The 17,612-nt window shown below is 49.5% G+C and overlaps 1 protein-coding gene across 6 annotated transcripts in view; it reads left to right on the top strand.

Moving 5' to 3' along the window:
- Window positions 1-17,612, top strand: part of ST3GAL4 (ST3 beta-galactoside alpha-2,3-sialyltransferase 4) — a 165,052-nt gene that overhangs the window by 94,639 nt on the left and 52,801 nt on the right. For 3 of the 6 annotated variants that reach the window (XM_044997041.1, XM_044997040.1, XM_044997042.1), the window contains one exon: window positions 1,492-1,567. The exons of 2 other annotated variants lie outside the window; for them this stretch is intronic. Coding sequence is in view for 1 of the 4 variants with exons in the window: in XM_044997038.1 (XP_044852973.1) it covers window positions 9,793-9,828 (36 nt within the window). In the remaining 3 variants the exon portion in view is untranslated. Of the gene's footprint in view, window positions 1-1,491; window positions 1,568-9,769; window positions 9,829-17,612 lie in introns of those variants that run through there. One more of the 6 variants, XM_044997038.1, reaches the window with a different exon arrangement.

Here is a 17,612-nt window from a genome sequence, read left to right as displayed (position 1 = left end):
GGCTTCCCTGTCGACTTTTCTTCTGCCTCTCACCGAGCTGAAGTTCAGCAGTTGACGGGAGAGCGATCGGGATCGATTTATCGCGTCTACACTACATGCGATAAATCAATTCCCCGATAGATCGATCGCTACCCGCCTATCTGGTGGGTAGTGTAGACGGACTTCAAGAAGCAATTAAGTGATGCACAATTTACTCCTGAGGGCGTTCTGCACCAAAACGTTAAAAATTCTGCTCACAATATTTTAAAATTCTGCAAGTTTTATTTGTCAATAAATAAATGCAGAGGCTCCAGCATGGTAGTGGGGAGCATAGGCCACTGGCTGCATGAAAGTGGGAGATCACCCTGCAGCCCCCCTACCACCCACCCCTGGGACACAGACTCAGCGGTGAGGCTGCACCCGACCCTGACACAGCACAAGACCTGGGCCTGCCCCGGAAACACCCTGGGGCCCTGCGCCTCTGCACCAGGTGCACCAGGTGTGGAGCAGGCAGACTCAACCAAGCAGGATCCAAGTGTGGAGGGGTTCAGTGTGGGGGGATCCAGGTGTGGGGTGAGATGGTTCTGTGTGGGACAATCTGGATGCAGGCAACTCAGTGTGGGGTCAAGGTGTGGGAAGATCTGGATGCACAGAGGCTCATTGCGGGTAGGGCAATGAGACCCGGCAGGGGCTTCCAGGTGAAGGTGGTTGGGGCTCAGCGGAGGGGACTGGGTGTGGGGGGCTCAGCTGGGAGGTCTGGGTGCTGAGGGAGTGGGGCTGGGTCGGGGTCTGGGTGCAGCTAGTTAGAGGTCAGTGGCATGGGGGTCTGATGTGGGGGCTCAGGGTGGTGCAGGGAGGTGGGACTCGTCAGGGTGGGGAGATCAGTGGGGGGTAGTTTGGGTGAAGAGGTGGGGCTCTGGAGGCAGGGGGCTCCACATGCAGGGGTTGAGGTTCAGTGGGGTTGGGGTATGGGGTGAGGCTTGGCGGGGGTGTCTGGGTATGGGAGGTCTGGATGCACGGGGATTAGATGGATGAGGGAGCAGCTCCTGGTACAGTGATCCCTCCTCCCACAGGTGAGGAGCGATGGGGGCAAGAAGCAGGGGTGGATGCTGTGCTTCCTGCAGCTGGGGGAGGTTTCTGGGGGTGGGTCTAACACAGCCCCAGCCACTCCTTTCAGGGGAAGAGGAAGTCCAGTCCTCTCCTGCCTCCAGCTCAGCTGGAACTAGCAGCTGATCCCGGCTCAGGATAGGAGTCACTGGCTGGGGTATCCCCAGCCCCGCAGTGTTTTGCCTCTCCGCCGGCTGTTCTGGGTGCCTCTCTATTAGAGAGAATGGTGCATGACTGCTCTTGCAGCTTCCCTGTCAGAAAGTCAGTTTTCTGCAGGGAAGCAAAGAAATCTACAGGGGACATGAATTCTGTGCACTGCAGTGGCACAGAATTCCCCTAGGAGTAACAATTCCCCGTATGCCACTGCACTAAGTCCTTCTTCTGTCTCTTGTCTTCCTTTGATAGGGGAAGGAAGAGTGGGATTGCAAAGCCCCACCCTGCGGAGGTGCTGCCATCTCGGCTTTGGAATGAGGGGACGGATGTAAGTAGACTCCTTTTCCCACTCCCTCCCCCCAACTGTTCCTTGTATTCTTTTACTTTTCTCCAAAGGAAAGGAGGGCAGAGCGATTCAGCTGTCACTATTGGCCACTGTGTGCGCTGAGTGCTAGGACAGTGGTTCTGTAAGGGACCCTGTTCTCTCTTAACGCTAGGGGAAGGGCCAGGAGGTCATGACTCCTGTTCATGGACCCCTTGGGTTGAGAACCCCTGCACTGGGGAATAGCCAGTAATTGTGTTACCTGGAACAAAGACCCATATGTCCTGCAAAGAGAGCATCCCAACCGCATGCTTTTCTTCCAGTAACTTTTGATCCTCTTCAAACATGGGCTCTGGGTCTGTGGGGCGTGAAAGCCAGCCCTGCCCTCAACCCTCCCTCCGAACTCCAGGCTGATCTGACCTGGATTTGATCCAATGCCCATGCATTGACCTGCTGGTGCAGGTACGGCTATGTTCACATGTGACCGCAGGGATGCAGAGACACCCCCCCGGCCTGTTCCACGTGAAAGTGATTTTACATGTTTTGCTCTGTGCGGGGTGTAGTCAGATTCTGTGCAGGCTGCATGGTCTGTTTCTGAGTAACAGGATCACAGAGCTGCCCCTTGAGGATGCATACGTGAGTGTTCTATGCAATTTCAGGTCAGATTAGTGACTTGCTGGGAAACTTAAACCACGAATCTTTTTCAGGGCTGCCCGGGTGCGGGGGGGGGGGAAAGTGGGGCAATTTGCCCCAAGCCCTGCAGGGGCCCCCACGAGAGTTTTTCGGGACCCCTGGAGCAGGGTCCTTCACTTGCTCCGGGGACCCCGGAAGACTCTCACGGGGCCTGGGCCCCAGGAGCTTCTTCTGCTCTGGGTCTTCGGTGGCAATTCGGTGGCGGGGGGTCCTTCTGTTCTGGGACCCGCTGCCGAAGTGCCCCGAAGACCCGCGGCGGGGGGTCCTTCCATCCCGGGACCCATCACCGAAGTGCCGGGTCTTTGGTAGCAATTTGGCAGGGGGTCCTTCCACCCCGGGACCCAAAATGTTATCTGCTGCCTCTGGCCAGTGAATTACCGAATATCACTGAAAATGCTTCCTTGTTTCTGTTATTCAATAACAGAAATCATATGCAAATGCTTCCCTGGAAGCATATGCTTACCTGATAAAAAGGATTGTCTGTTAAAAGGCCTCCAGGTACAATCACCTTGAGAGAAGCAACAAGCGGCAGAGGGCACTGGCAGGGATGCATGGGCGTGGGTGACTGTAGCAAGACTTGTTTTCTAGGGTAGTGGCATGGGCGTGGGTGACTGTAGCAAGACTTGTTTTCTAGGGTAGTGGCAATTTCTCCCCTCTGCTCAGCGAGAGCAGAGGGTGGGCGGAATGCAACATTGAGCACCCATGAGTGAAGTCGAATCCCTCTCCGGCTGAGTGAAACATGCCTGGCGGGGAGGTGCAGCTTCGCTACGGAATGGCACAGACGTGATGTTCACGTCACTTTGCTGTCGGGGAGTTTGCCAAGGTCGCTACCGGCGAGTTCCACCGCGTGCAGTAATTAAAGTGAGACAGAAGGTGCAATGACATCAGGGTGGGGTGGAAATGACCTGCTATACATGGTACTGGCTAGCTGGCCTGAGTTCTGCCTCTCAGTGTGCAGTCTGTGCCGATTTGTATTGGAAATAGAATCAGTTCAACAATATATTGTCCTCTTGGTCTCTTTTTCTCAATTGATTGGCCTCTTACAGTTGGTATGGCTACTTCCACCTTTTCATGTTCTCTGTATGTATAAATATCTTCTTGCTGTCTGTTCCATTCTGTGCATCCGATGAAGTGGGCTGTAGCCCACGAAAGCTTATGCTCAAATACATTTGTTAGTCTCTAAGGTGCCACAAATACTCCTGTTCTTTTTGTGGATACAGACTAACACGACGGCTAGTCTGTACTGGATAGGATGACCAGACAGCAAGTGTGAAAAATCGGGAGTGGGGGGTATTAGATGCCTATATAAGACCAAGCCCCAAATATTGGGAATGTCCCTATAAAATCGGGACATCTGGTCACCCTCTTACTGGATCTCTTTGCTGCTTGCATGGGGTGAAATGCTCACAAGAAGGGGTGAAATGCACCATGTCTGTGGCTGTGCAATTGTGTTAGCTGATGCCTGCACCACCACCCAAGTGGAGGTGGTGTAAGGGAGTGCTCTCTTGCTATTTTGGGGAAGGTCCCCTGCTTTTGACATGTGACGTAATGCACTGAGAACTGTGAGCAGAGAGAGGAGTCTAAAGGGTAGGTGGAGATGACTTGGGTATTCCTCTTTCTCCTTAAAAGAGAATGAATGTAAGGTCTGGGTGTGTTGGGCTTGGAGAGGAGGGATGTGATCCATGAAGGGTCCCAGCATTTATCTCTGGTTTGGAAAGCTGCGATCTTCTGGGAATTAACTTAGCAATGAAATGCAATGGAAGGATGTTTTGACTTCCTGACACCTGTAAGCAGCATCGTGTACTCTTGACTCAAACCAGTACAAGGTTGGGAGGAGTGGAGGAGATGTATGTTCTTGCCAGATCAGTTTAATTATATGTACCTGACATGAGGCGGGACAGTAGAAATATCTTTTTTTTTTTTAATTGACTTGTTCTCTTTAAAGGGTAAGTTGGATTTATTAAAGCTGCCGCTTGCCCATATAAACTACTCCGGGATAAATGTTGTCTCCTTGATGCTTCTCCAGAAGACGTTACCTTTGAAAGCCCAACCTTAGGGTGTCGCTGATTCCCTCCCCACAGAAATCTCCTGGGTTCCACCCAGTGAGCATCCTTCTTACCCTCACGTAGCATCAGAGAGAAGGGCTGTGAACTCAGGATGGGAGCATTCTTCCTTGGAGCTGGGCCTCCTGGTTCTTTTGCCACCAGCCCTCTCCCTCTGAACTGAGGCAAGTTCAGCTCAGTCCCTGGTTCCCAACTTGCTTGGAGGTTAGGCTCCCACCTAGCTGTCTCCTGCCATCCAGACCTGGTGTGTGTCTCTCTGATCCCTGAGGCATGCGGTGTTAAGTCTAAAGGCTGTCAAAGGCTATGGCTACATTAGCACTTCAAAGCGCTGCCCTGGCAGTGCTCCCGCGGCAGCGCTTTGAAGCGCTAAGTGTAGTCAAAGCGCCAGCGCTGGGAGAGAGCTCTCCCAGCGCTGTCCGTACTCCACCTCCCTGTGGGCTTGGCTACACTTACAAATTTGCAGCGCTGCAGCAGGGTGTGAAAAGCAATTGCTGCAAAGCGCCAGTGTGGTCAAAGCCCCAGCGCTGTACGTTATTCCCCACAGGGAGGTGGAGTACGGACAGCACTGGGAGAGCTCTCTCCCAGCGCTGACGCTTTGACTACACTTAGCGAAATGCTAAGTGTAGCCACAGCCTGTGAGGAATAACGTACAGCGCTGGGGCATGCTCCCAGCGCTGGGGCTTTGACTACACTGGCGCTTTGTAGTGCCGCAATTTGCAGCGCTGGAGAGGGTGTTTTTTCACACCCTGCTGCAGCGCTGCAAATTTGCAAGTGTAGCCATACTCAAAGTTAGACTCAGGACTCACAGTTTGTCAGACCACTCTGTTTTATTAGCACAGCGCTCTGCTAATGACACCCAGATAATGTGAGCACCATGCCAGACACAAACTATCTTATTTATACAGATAAAAGGGTGAGAACTTAACAAGATAACAAAGGAAGCAGAATCAGATAAGTTTACCTGGGCTAGGCATGCATATCTTATTTCCTTAATAACTATTACCCATCTTCTGTTAATGTTTTGCCATTAGCACCATTGTTTATGCCTAATGTTTCTTTTCCTGGCACCTGTATTTCAACATTTCTTATCTCTGCTTAAAGGTACATACTACATTTCTTTAATCCATTCTTATTTTTACAATATAATTCATTCTACTTTCAGAAGGCTTTTCTGTCGGGGCTTAAACCCAGCTCAGTAACAATCTCTCTTGCTGCCATCCCGAGTATTCTGTTGCGTTACAAGCTGGAGAATGCCAGCATTGTGAGGGTTAAACACCAGCTGTTCCTTCTTTGGGGGGGAGGATAAATGTTTGGCATCCTCGGTCCACAGATCCGGAACTGGGGGGTCGTGTCCGCCCGTCTGTTACAGACAAGCTGCTGCGGCCAATCCAAACACAGGCCTGTTCAAATCGCTGTGTGTATCTCTCTGCTGTGAAATATCCCCAGTGGATGACTCCCAAAGCCGTACAGGCCAGCCCGTAAACAGGGCAACAAGGCAACAGTGATAAACACAGAGGGAGTCTCCAGGGGCAGGTGGAGAGACGAGGTAACTGGAGTCCCTGCGTAAACACCTGCCTGGCTGGAGGCGTGCGGCGATTAAGAGGACATCCCTCAGGATTAGTGGTGTTTGAGGTGCAGGTGGTGAAAGCCACAGGTAGGAGAAACCACATGTCTGTCTAGGAGTGCTGCAGGGGATCGCTGTGGGCAGCAGGGAGATGGGATGGTGATTGTGAAGGCCAGACCCTGGCTTGGAGCTGTAGGAAATCCACGCAGTTACAAAACCCCAGGTAGTGCGGGAGGGGCAGCTTTATAGTAGGGATCACCTCGATCTGCTTTTCGTCAGGTGGCCAGGTCTCTGTATGTGCTCTGTAGACCCTCCTCCCCCCCAATCCAAGGGCTAAATTAGTCATTCTCTAACCTAATCCTTGAGTATGACCCGTGTGCCAGGGTCTGTTAGCCCATGACCCTACCCCCAAAGAGTTTACGCCTGGTAAGGACTAATCAGCCACACTTTTAAAAGTGGCCTCTGATTTGGGGAGCCCAGCTTGAGATCCCTCTGTGAGGTGCTGAGCACCTGCATTTCCCAGTGACTTCATCTGGAGTGGCAGAGCGCTCAGTGCCCTGAAACAGGGCTGCCCGGGGGGGGGAGGGGGCAAGTGTGGCAATTTGCCTCAGGCCCCACAGGGTCCCCCCTGAGAATGTTGGAGGCTTCCGCCTACCTCCACCTTCCCCCATCCCCCGGTGCCTCAGCGCACCGCGCCCAGGAGCGGCCCTGGACAGAGCTAACGTGGCGTGGCTCCAGTGGGGCCTGAGCTGCTCCCGCTCAGAGCCACGTGGTAGGGGGGTGGGGCTGCGAGCTGTGGCCGAGTGGAAGGACCTCAGGTCCCGCCGGAGCAACGCCGCGGCAGAGCTGTCCAGGGACGCTCCTGGGCGTGGCGCGCTGAGGCTCTGGGAGAGGGGAGAGGCGGGGTAAGTGGCATGGTAAGGGGGCTGGGACCGGCGGGGTTGGATAAGGGGCAGGGAGTCCCGGGGACAGTAAGGGGACAGGGAAGGGGGCAGAGGTTCTGGGGGGAGGCGGTCAGGGGATGGGGAGTTTGGATTGTGGGCGTTCTGGGGGTCTGTCAGGACTTGGCGGGAGGGTGGATAGGGGTTGGGGCAGTCAGGGGACAGGGAGCAGGGGGGGTTCTTGGGGGATGGGGTCCCAGGATGGTGGTTGGGAGGTCTGGGGCGGGGCAGTCAGGGGACAAGGAGCAGGATGGATCGGGGATTCTGAGGGTGGCAGTCGGGGGGCAGGAAGTGGGTGGGGGTCGGATGGGGGCAGGGCCAGGCTGTTTGGGGAGGCACAGCCTTCCCTACCCTAAAGCTCATTCAGCAGTTTGAAGCTTGCAAACAACTATTTAACACAAAGAGCCAAGCTGTTATCTTTTCCCTTAGGGCTACCATCCCTTTCACTTCTCAAATGCCAAATTATAGTCTACATTTAATTTCAGTGCCATAGGGAGATTCATGTCAGGGGAGGGTAGCTTCTTTTAAAATTAGCCACTTTAGATTAACAATGATAGAGCCAAGAGAGCCATCGGGGAGAGATCACATGAGAAGAGCAATATCCTACACCACCTACCTCCTTCCCAACCCTACAAAGGGAGACCCCCCCACCGCCCCCCGGCCTCTGCATTCCCCGAGGCTCCAGAAGGGTTAATTCAGTGGTTCTCAAACTTTTGTACTGGTGACCCCTTTCATATAGCAAACCTCTGAGTGTGACCTCCCCATATAAATAATTTTTTTTTAAATATATTTAACACTATTATAAATGCTGGAGGCAAAGCAGGGTTTGAGGTGGAGGCTGACAGCTCGCGACCCCCAGTAATAACCTCGTGACCCTCTGAGGGGTCCTGACTCCCAGTTTGAGACCCAGTGTGTTAATCTAATTTTAGCACCCTGTGTCCATTCACATGCATGTGCTATTTTGAGCATTTCAGATTTCACAACGTAGGCTCATCCCAGATTCTGGAACAAGCTCGAATGCTCAGTTCGTGGAGTATGTACATAAACTATACTAAAGACAAACCCACAGTAACTGTCTCCAGTTTGTGAGGGACTCCATGGAGCCAGTCTCTAGGAAACAGATAAATTCCTGGAGGTTAAGTCCATTAATGGCTATCAGCCAGGATAGGTAAGGAATGGTGTCCCTAGCCTCTGTTTGTCAGAGGGTGGAGATGAATGGCAGGAGAGAGATCACTTGATCATTACCTGTTAGGTTCACTCCCTCTGGGGCACTTGGCATTGGCCACTGTTGGTAGACAGGATACTGGGCTGGATGTACCTTTGGTCTGATCTAGTATGGCCATTCTTATGTTCTAACCTAAATGAACCCAAAGTTATGGAGACAGATATGAGTCAAGGAAGCCAGCAGAGTATCAGAAACCTGGAAAAATCTCTGACTGGATGGGCCCAGGCATTTGGTCACAAGCTGAGATGGTTCAAAAGTTTGGGATTTTTTTTTAGCAGAATTTTTTTATTGTTTCTTTAAACAATCAAACACAGCAAGCAGCAAATATTTGGCGACACACTTCTGAAACCCCAAAGCATGTTCAGGTTTTGGCAGACTAATTTCAGCTTTTCAATTAAAAAAAACCACAACAAATTTTGAAGGAAAACAGACAATGTCCATGATTTTTTTTCTGCTTTTTAAAAACCCCTAGTTTTCGATCCAAAAAAAGTCTTGACGGAAAATATTTGGCCGGCCCTTTTAATGAGCTTTAGTGCCTTTTAGCACAAGCTGATGCTGAGAACCAGTGATACCTTGTAAAGGTGACTTGAAAAGACGTTTTTTCAAAACTGGGTTTGTGCTGAGATGTGGAAGGTTTTTAAATGTTTATTTTTCCAAGGGCCGCCCTGGGGTGGGAGTGGGGGGGCAAGTGGGGCAATTTCCCCCGGGCCCTGCATGGGCCCCCCCAAGAATACAGGATTTTATAGTATTGCAACTTTTTTTTATGGAAGGGGTCCCTGAAATTGCTTTGCCCCAGGCCCCCTGGATCCTCTGAGTGGCCCTGCCCTGAAAATCACATTCCACGTGTCTCCCACTCATTGCTTAATGTTCCCTGGCTGGAGTCCTAATAACGGCCCTGATCCTCCAAACCCACTCGGTAGAGTCCCTCCGCAGTCAATAGCAGGTATGTAAACACTGGCAGAGCTGGAATGAGAAACAGCCTGAATACCCTGTCCCAGAGACCAGGGTTGGTCTGGCCATTAGATGGAAGTGCCTTCTCGTCACGCCCCCACGAGCAGGGAAGTATTAGCTCCCCACTTGATACAGAACAAGGCAGAGAGGGATGTAAGAGCCAGATCTTCTAAGCCCTCTAAAGAGGCAGATAGGCACTGTTGAAAATCACCCGAGGCGCCTAAATGCCTTTGAACATCTGGCCCAAGGTCCGGGCAGGGAATTGGGGTCCCACGCTGGCTCCCACACTACAGCATCACCTCTTCTGTAACGCTCACAGAACCAAGGTGGGGGAGGTAACAGCTTCTATTGGGCCAACTTCTGTTGGTGAGAGAGAGACGCTTTCGAGCCACGCACTTCCCTCCCCCACCTTGTCTCGCTAATATCCGGGGACCGGCACGGCTACCCCACCACGTGTTATCTCGAACGGGGTGAATGGGAAACAAAGAATTGTGGTTTGTTTGGGGAGCACTGGGTGTCCGTCCTGACTAAATAACTAAATTTAACAATCCTACGCGTGTGCAATGGGAATATATAAAAATACATCCCTGGTAGGATATATAGCAGAGGGAGAATAGCAACAAAATCCAAATTGTGTCTTAATAACAAGGTCCAATTATCGTGCAAAGAAAGACGTGGGTACATTCCAATCTCTGAAACGTAACAACAGACTAATTAATCAAACAGGAGCTGCCACCTTGCCATTCTGCAGAGCTAGTTTAGGACCTGGGAAATTGAGCTCAGCATTTGAAGGCATGGCAGACTCGGGAAATGCTCAGGATTCGTGTGAGGTAAGCTCAGATGGGTTTTTATTATTAGAACTACTTGGTTTTGTTATAAAGGAGCTGTGCTTGTTGACAGTGGTGCTTGTAGACTTTGACTTTAGAAGGTGACCAGCGATTTGGGGCATCTCGGTAACTGGGTGTCTGACTTGGGACATGGTCAATAACAAGGCGCTCTTGAGCAGCTTGGCCTGCCTGTACCTGGGATGAATTTGTCAGGAAAGGTAAATGGGAATTGGCTCCTCCCACCTGCCCAGGTGCTTTTACAACTGGCAGCAGGAGTGAACACCTTTGGGAGAGCCAATTATTCTGCAGTGCCCGCCCCCCGTGCAGGAGTTATCGAATCACAGAGACTGGAGAACCAGATCCCCATTCCAGTAGCCTCATCTGTGTCCTTCACCCTGCGGTGCAGGGTTAGCCTCAGCACGCCAGCATTGGAATGTTCCAGTGGATTAAACCAAGCAGCCTCTGTTCATCTTCTGATCCCCCTCTGTGTATATCTGCCCCTTGCTGTTATACCGCAGTGAATTCCACTCACCAACTCCTTTCACTTGTGAGAGTGGCTACTAGAGAATTAGGGAGAAATCTACTAGCTGGATGTATGCAGCTCTGGAATTGTTAGGAGCTTGTTTTCTCAGTATTGCAGCATTTAATTCCTAGGAGTCTGCTTTCTTCAGAGGCAGTTCGGATGGTGTGAGGCAGAGTTGATGCAGCTTATTGCAGAGGGGAGACTTGCAGGCTGCGTGCATGCTCGCCCGTTCTGGTTCTGTTATTGTCCTGAATCTGAAAGATGTGAACAGAAAACTGTAGAATGATGGCTGCTCTTTGAGTAGTAAAAATATACAAGTGAGTTCAGTACTAGAGGGCTGCGTCCATGCTGTGAAAAGGATTTTGACAAATTGGAAAAGGATCAGAAAAGAGCTGCAAAAATGATTCGAGGTCTGGGAATCCTCCCTTACAGTGAGTGACTAAGGCCTGGTCTACACTAAGGGGTTGGGGGGGGTCGAACTAAGGTACGCAACTTCAGCTAAGCGAATAGCGTAGCTGAAGTCGAACTACCTTAGTTCGAGCTACTCACCCGTCCAGACGCCGCGGGATCGAAGTCCGCGGCTCCCCCGTCAACTCCGCCACCGCCGTTCGCAGTGGTGGAGTTCCGGAGTTGACGGGAGCGCGTCCGGAGTTCGAACTATCGCGTCTAGATTAGATGCGATAGTTCGAACTCCGAGAAGTCGAACTCTCCGCGTCGACCCGGCGGGTAAGTATGGACCTACCCTAAGGGAGCTCAATCTATTTCGCTTAATAAAGAAGTTTGAGGTAATTTAATCTCTAAGCACCTTGATGGGGAGATGATTTCTGATAGCGGAGAATGCTTTAATCTATCAAATGCAGAGTGAGATCCAGTGGCTGGAGCTGGATAAAATCAGACTAGAAATAAGGTGCGGATTTTTAACAGCAAAGATGATTAACCATTAGATCAATTTTCCCAGGGATGTGATGGAGCCTCCATTGCTTAAAATCTTCAAAAAGCTGCACTCCAATTCAGCCAGAAGTTATGGGTGTCATGCAGGAATCACTGGGTGAAATGCTAGGACGACTGACTAAATAAAGGGTCAGAATGGTTTCTTCTGGTCTTAAAATCTGAGTCTTTGAAAACAACAGCGAGGAAGGTGGTAGTTTTATTAGCAGGTGTTCTGAAAATTGGGCATATAGATGATCGTCGCTTTCCTGATTTGGAAACCAGTTCATCGAGACTTTGTAGGAGGGTTGAAAATTACAACAGAATAATGCAGTTTACTTCTGTATGCTATAGAGGTGGCCACTGGCACGTAGCCCTTTGTACAGATATAAACATTGCATGTTTATTTAATGCATGCAATAACATACAGAAGTGAAAATAATCTGTGAAAATGTTGCACCAATAACTAAACCTAGTGATTCACTTCTCCTGCCAGGTGGGGTCACTTCTCAGTGAAAACTGTCTGTGAAAGGTCCTCAGAGCATGACTAAGCCTTCCAGTCATCTTTACTCAAGATGTAGTGGCGGGATTTTTACTGGGACCCTAAATCACGTCCCCTAAATCCTTGGATGGTGATATATTGGTTAGGCAATACATGTTCTCACGTGTGCCCAGTTCAGACCCCAGGAAATCACATAATGAAACTGAGTACATGGCCTTTTTGTCTGAGGATCTCAGAGCGTTCTACAAACAGTAATTCTCACTCTCCTTCTCTCTGCCTGGTGATGTAGGTATTATCCTCATTTTAGAGACTGGTAAGCTGAAGCAAAGAGGGCTTACGGCCCGAAGTGCCCACTGATTCTGGATGCCCAACCTGAGACACCTGGAGCCTGACTTTCAGCAGTGCTGAGCACTCTCAGCTCTTGCTGACTTTGGTCAGAATTGTGGGTGCTCAAAGTCTCTGCAAATTAGCCCCTGGATGCCTCCAATGGTGCACCCAAAATGAGTGGGCACTTCAGGCCCCACGTTTTGGATCACGCTTCCAGAAGTCAGAGACATGAAGGGTAAAGCTGGGATTAGAAGTTGCTAGGAGGTGTGGCTACTTCTGCTGTAATAAGTAGACTATTCTCATGCTCTTTCTACCTGTGGAAAAGCACAGTTCATCCTCCTACTGTAATACGAGCCTATAGGGAGAGAGAGGGAATTCACACACCCCTTTGAAAGAGCAGCAAAGAATCCTGTGGCACCTTATAGACTAACAGATGTTTTGCAGCATGAGCTTTCGTGGGTGAATACCCACTTCTTCGGATGCAAGTGGTGGAAATTTCCAGGGGCAGGTTTATATATGCAAGCAAGAAGCAAGCTAGAGATAACGAGGTTAGTTCAATCAGGGAGGATGAGGCCCTTTTCTAGCAGTAGAGTGAAAACCAAAAACCTGTAGGAGAACACTTCAACCTCCCTGGCCACACAATAGCAGATCTTAAGGTGGCCATCCTGCAGCAAAAAAACTTCAGGACCAGACTTCAAAGAGAAACTGCTGAGCTCCAGTTCATCTGCAAATTTGACACCATCAGATCAGGATTAAACAAAGACTGTGAATGGCTTGCCAACTACAGAACCAGTTTCTCCTCTCTTGGTTTTCACTCTACTGCTAGAACAGGGCCTCATCCTCCCTGATTGAACTAACCTCGTTATCTCTAGCTTGCTTCTTGCTTGCATATATAAACCTGCCCCTGGAAATTTCCACCACTTGCATCCGAAGAAGTGGGTATTCACCCATGAAAGCTCATGCTGCAAAACGTCTGTTAGTCTATAAGGTGCCACAGGATTCTTTGCTGCTTTTACAGATCCAGACTAACACGGCTCCCCCTCTGATACTTGACACCCCTTTGACTGAGTATAGGAGTTTTTCTAAGAAGGGGAAAGGGAACCCCTTCTTCCCCCTCCCCAAACTACCCCAACACCCTTGGCAAATATAAAATGCTTCCTACAGACCTTCCCTTCCACATACCACCTCCTCAGCATTGGCCTTAAACTTGGCAAAGTTGTTGCTAGTGTACTAGGCACTAAATATTTCCATAAATGTATTTTAGCTAGTACAAATCCATTTTAATTTAGTACAAAATAAGACTCAAGCTAACACTGAGAAGTGTGGGTCCACCAAACAAGGGACATAGCCGTTATGATATTGACAAGCTAAAGTCCCTTGAAACACAGAAAGCCTTCGCTCTGCAGTTAAAGAACAAGTTTCAGGCACTTGCAGCCCTGGATGAAGAGGAGGGGAATGCAGATAAGGAGATCAACACGAAGTGGAACAAAGTAACAGCAATTTATAAACAGAGCAGTGAAGCCTGTCTAGACTACAGGCAGAATAGGAGGAGTGGATTACACCCAGCACATGGAACGCCATAGAAACCAGATGAGCCCTGAAGAAAAAAGTTTTAGAGACAAAATCCCAGAAGCTAAAGGATAAATACCATGAGTAGTATAGCAAGGCACAACCGGGAGGTCAAACGCCTTGTGATAGCAGACAAACGGCATTATATTGATGATCTGGCAACACAAGCAGAGGATGCAGCTGCTCATGGTAAACAAGGAACCTTCTACAAAATGATGCAGCTTATCAGTGGTAAATGGCAGACACCAACGAACACTCTCATCAGGAACAAACAAGGACACCTATTAACAACCGAAAGAGAACAAGAAATGCGCTGGACAGAGCATTTCAAAGAATTGCTGAACAGGGAGCCACCCAAAGAGGAAGCAAACGTCCAGGAGGCAGCAGAAGATCTTGATTTTATGTGCCTATGGCACATTCTGCGGGTGCATGGAATTCGTTTCCCTATAATCAATGTCATCCAAAGCTTCTATTTCAACTTTACATGCTGTGTTGATCACAGTGAGCTCAGTTTTGAAGTCAAAACAGGAGTATGTCAGGGGTGTGTCATGTCTGCAATCCTCTTCAGCATTGCCATCGACTGGGTAATGCAGCGTACAACAGAAGACATGCCAAGAGGCATTAAATGGACACCTTTCTCATCCCTGGACTTCGCAGATGATATCGCTCTCCTATCACAACCCAACACCATATACAAGAAAAAAGAATTTGACTCCGCGCATTCAGCCAGCAAATTGGACTGAAAATCAACCGCAGTAAGACCGATATCATGACCTTTAATATTGCCTCGCCATCACCAGTATGGATAGAGGATTATATTCTCACCAAAGTAGAAACATTCATATACTTGGGCAGCACCATCAGCCAGGACAGTGGAACAAGCCAGGACATCTGGAACAAAATCAGTAAAGCCAGGAACACCTTCAGGAGCCTAAATACAGTCTGGAAATCATCAAAATACAACACCAAAACCAAACTCAAGGTTTATCAGAGCTGCGTACTTTCAACACGACTTTATAGTGCAGAATGTTGGGGAATGAGAAAGTATGACATGTCCAAACTGTCTTCATTCCATACAACCTGCCTCAGAAAAATCCTCTGTATCTTTTGGCCCAGAACAATCTCAAACCAAGATCTATTGACGCAGTGCAGCCAAGAGGACATTGGCAGATGGTGTTGGTGATGGATCAGTCATGTGCTTTGGATGGAAACTGATTCTGTCACCAGAGTAGCAATAAGATGGACACCTGATGGCAAGCGAAAATGAGGCTACCCGAAAACAACATGGCGAAAAGCTGTGGAAGCCGAGCTGAAAAACCTGGGGCACAGCTGGGGAACCACTGAAAGACTTGCCAGAAACAGGCAGGAGTGGAGGAGCTTCGTCACTGCCCTAAACGCCAGAGGCGTAATAGGAACATGATGATGATGACAAATACATTTTAGTTTTGTACAAAATAAGATGCTTCAATAACATAATAAATAAAAATGTTGTGTCCAAAATATCAAAACCAAAAAATGGTAACAAAGAAACGTCATGAAATACGTAAGGTAGCGCGTAAGTTGTGTATTCCAGTTGTTTGTTTTAGCCTATAAAGGTCGGGGTAATTCAGCATAATCTTTTGTGTGGCCTTGGGGATGGCAGAAATTCCCGCTGCAGACTGAGCCAAAACTTGCTGCCAGGCACTAAAACTGTGCGTAGGGGGCAATAAACCTGGCCAAGTGCCTTTGCCATCGAACTGCACCTGTGGTCTATCTTTGAGTAGCTCGAGGCTGCCTTATCTGCTGTTAATAGTGATAAAATGGAAGCTCAAGGACAGAGGCACTGGGCAGCCTAAGCAATGTTACTGTGGCAACAATATTCCACCCTTCATCACTTAACACTGTGCAGTACTATCGCAGTCTGCTGAGCCAGCTACCTGCTGGGACAGCACATGAAAAGAACACACACACACAAGCCAACTGACAACAGCCTCGACCTGCTACTGTGTGTGGGAAACCACACGCTGCCTGGTGTTCACTAGGATTTTACCTCTTGTTACCGTGCATTAGCTCACACGCAGTAAGAAAACACCTTTGTTCCTAGTGACGATGCACCCTAAATCCTTTCTAACCCCCTAGGGTTAAATCTCCTGTCGCATGTGCCCTGTTGTCCCCTCTCTCGGCTGTTTGTCTACATGCCTAAGTGCTAATTTCTTGGCTGGGCTATGCCCGAGAGATTAGTGTTAGTATTGCTAGGGCTGCTGCATATCTCCCCCCAGACTGTGGCTCTGTCTGGGCTGGCTGTTTGTAGCCAAACAAGACTGTAATGAATGTCGGAGTTCTCTCTAGTCAGGAACTTTTACATTTGTTCTGCACCGTCCCATCCCCAGTCCCTTATGGATACATTGTTCCTGGCAAAGGATTCCTGTGCAGACGTGTGCTAATAGTGCTTTGCTATTGGGTTCAGTCCTTCCCTGTTTTATTGTTTAAATAGCTAGCAAGTACCAATCAAAAGGTTAGGGAGATAAAACAGCAGTACCTTTTAGTGCTACAGACTGAATCAATGCAACAGATGTGTGGCGAGCAGGAGCCGTGTGTGCATTAGTGGAGTCTTTTTTCCCCTGTATGTACCAGTAAAGCTATGAGCTCCTCTTAGTGGCATTAAACACTTCTTGGTCCATTTCGGTATTGAAGCTTGAAGTGTAGCAGGACCCAACCAGACTGTTTCACAGATCGCACAGTCCTCCTCTCCTGGTGTGTGTCTCCCAGATGGTTTGAACCCTGAGCACTCTTCCTTTCCTTGCATGGTACTGGAGAGGAGTTAGAATCATAGAATCTCAGGGTTGGAAGGGACCTCAGGAGATCATCTAGTCCAACCCCCTGCTCAAAGCAGGACGAAACCCAACTAAATCATCCCAGCCAGGGCTTTGTCAAGCCTGACCTTAAAAACCTCTAAGGAAGGAGAATCCACCACCTTCCTAGGTAACCCATTCCAGTGCTTCACCGCCCTACTAGTGAAAAAGTTTTTCCTAATGTCCAACCTAAACCTCCCCCTCTGCAACTTGAGACCATTAGTCCTTGTTCTGTCATGTTCTACCACTGAGAACAGTCTAGATCCATCCTCTTTGGAACCCCCTTTCAGGTAGTTGAAAGCAGCTATCAAATCCCCCCTCAATCTTCTCTTCTGCAGACTAAACAATCCCAGTTCCCTCAGCCTCTCCTCATAAGTCATGTGCTCCAGCCCCCTAGTTGTACTTTCAGAGGCACCAGACCTCCTTCCCACACAATAGGAGCTGAAACATGGCCTTCTCCACTTGAAGCCAGACTCTCAGCTGACCTTGCTGGTCACCCACATGCGTAATTCCTCCAGGCTTCCCATTACGTTCCCAGCTCCTTCACTACCGCTTTCCCCAGGGCACTAACTGGCCATCCGCCTCTGTCACCGGGACTGGCCCGATCTGCTGAAGGAAATGAGTTGCATTGGTTTCCAAGCCTGCTGGTGTCGCATGCACCTGCTGCGAGGGTGGGGCACCGTTCCTGGTACCAAAGCCAGCGCTGCAGGCCTTGAATAACCGGTGAACGTTGGAGGGAAAAGTGCACTTGGCTCGCAGGGTGAACTAAGCAGAAGTGAGCGCTGTGGCTCTGAATGAGGACTGCGCATCACTGGATCATGGTAGGAGTTGGGATTGGGTGTGAAATTCAGCTGCTTTGAATGTTTTGAAAAGTAAATAGTCCCTGGGATACAGAATGTTCAGCCATGCATTTGTTTCACTTAATTAATTCCCTATAATTGCCCCCATCCTGCCTACAAATTAGCTAATTATCTTTAATTAGCTCTTTGATCACACTTGCGCTCTGGTTGTGTTTGGATTGCACGGTTGCCGCTTTGGCCGTTGGAATCTACTCTGTGACGGTGGCATCTCCTGGTTCCCGCAGGAGTCCCCTCCCCTGCCTGATGCC

This window comes from Mauremys mutica, chromosome 22 (assembly GCF_020497125.1).
Source record: "Mauremys mutica isolate MM-2020 ecotype Southern chromosome 22, ASM2049712v1, whole genome shotgun sequence".
In the NCBI taxonomy this organism is placed as follows: domain Eukaryota; kingdom Metazoa; phylum Chordata; order Testudines; family Geoemydidae; genus Mauremys; species Mauremys mutica.
Note: the sequence above shows the minus strand (reverse complement) of the source record. Positions and strands in the feature narration are given on the sequence as shown.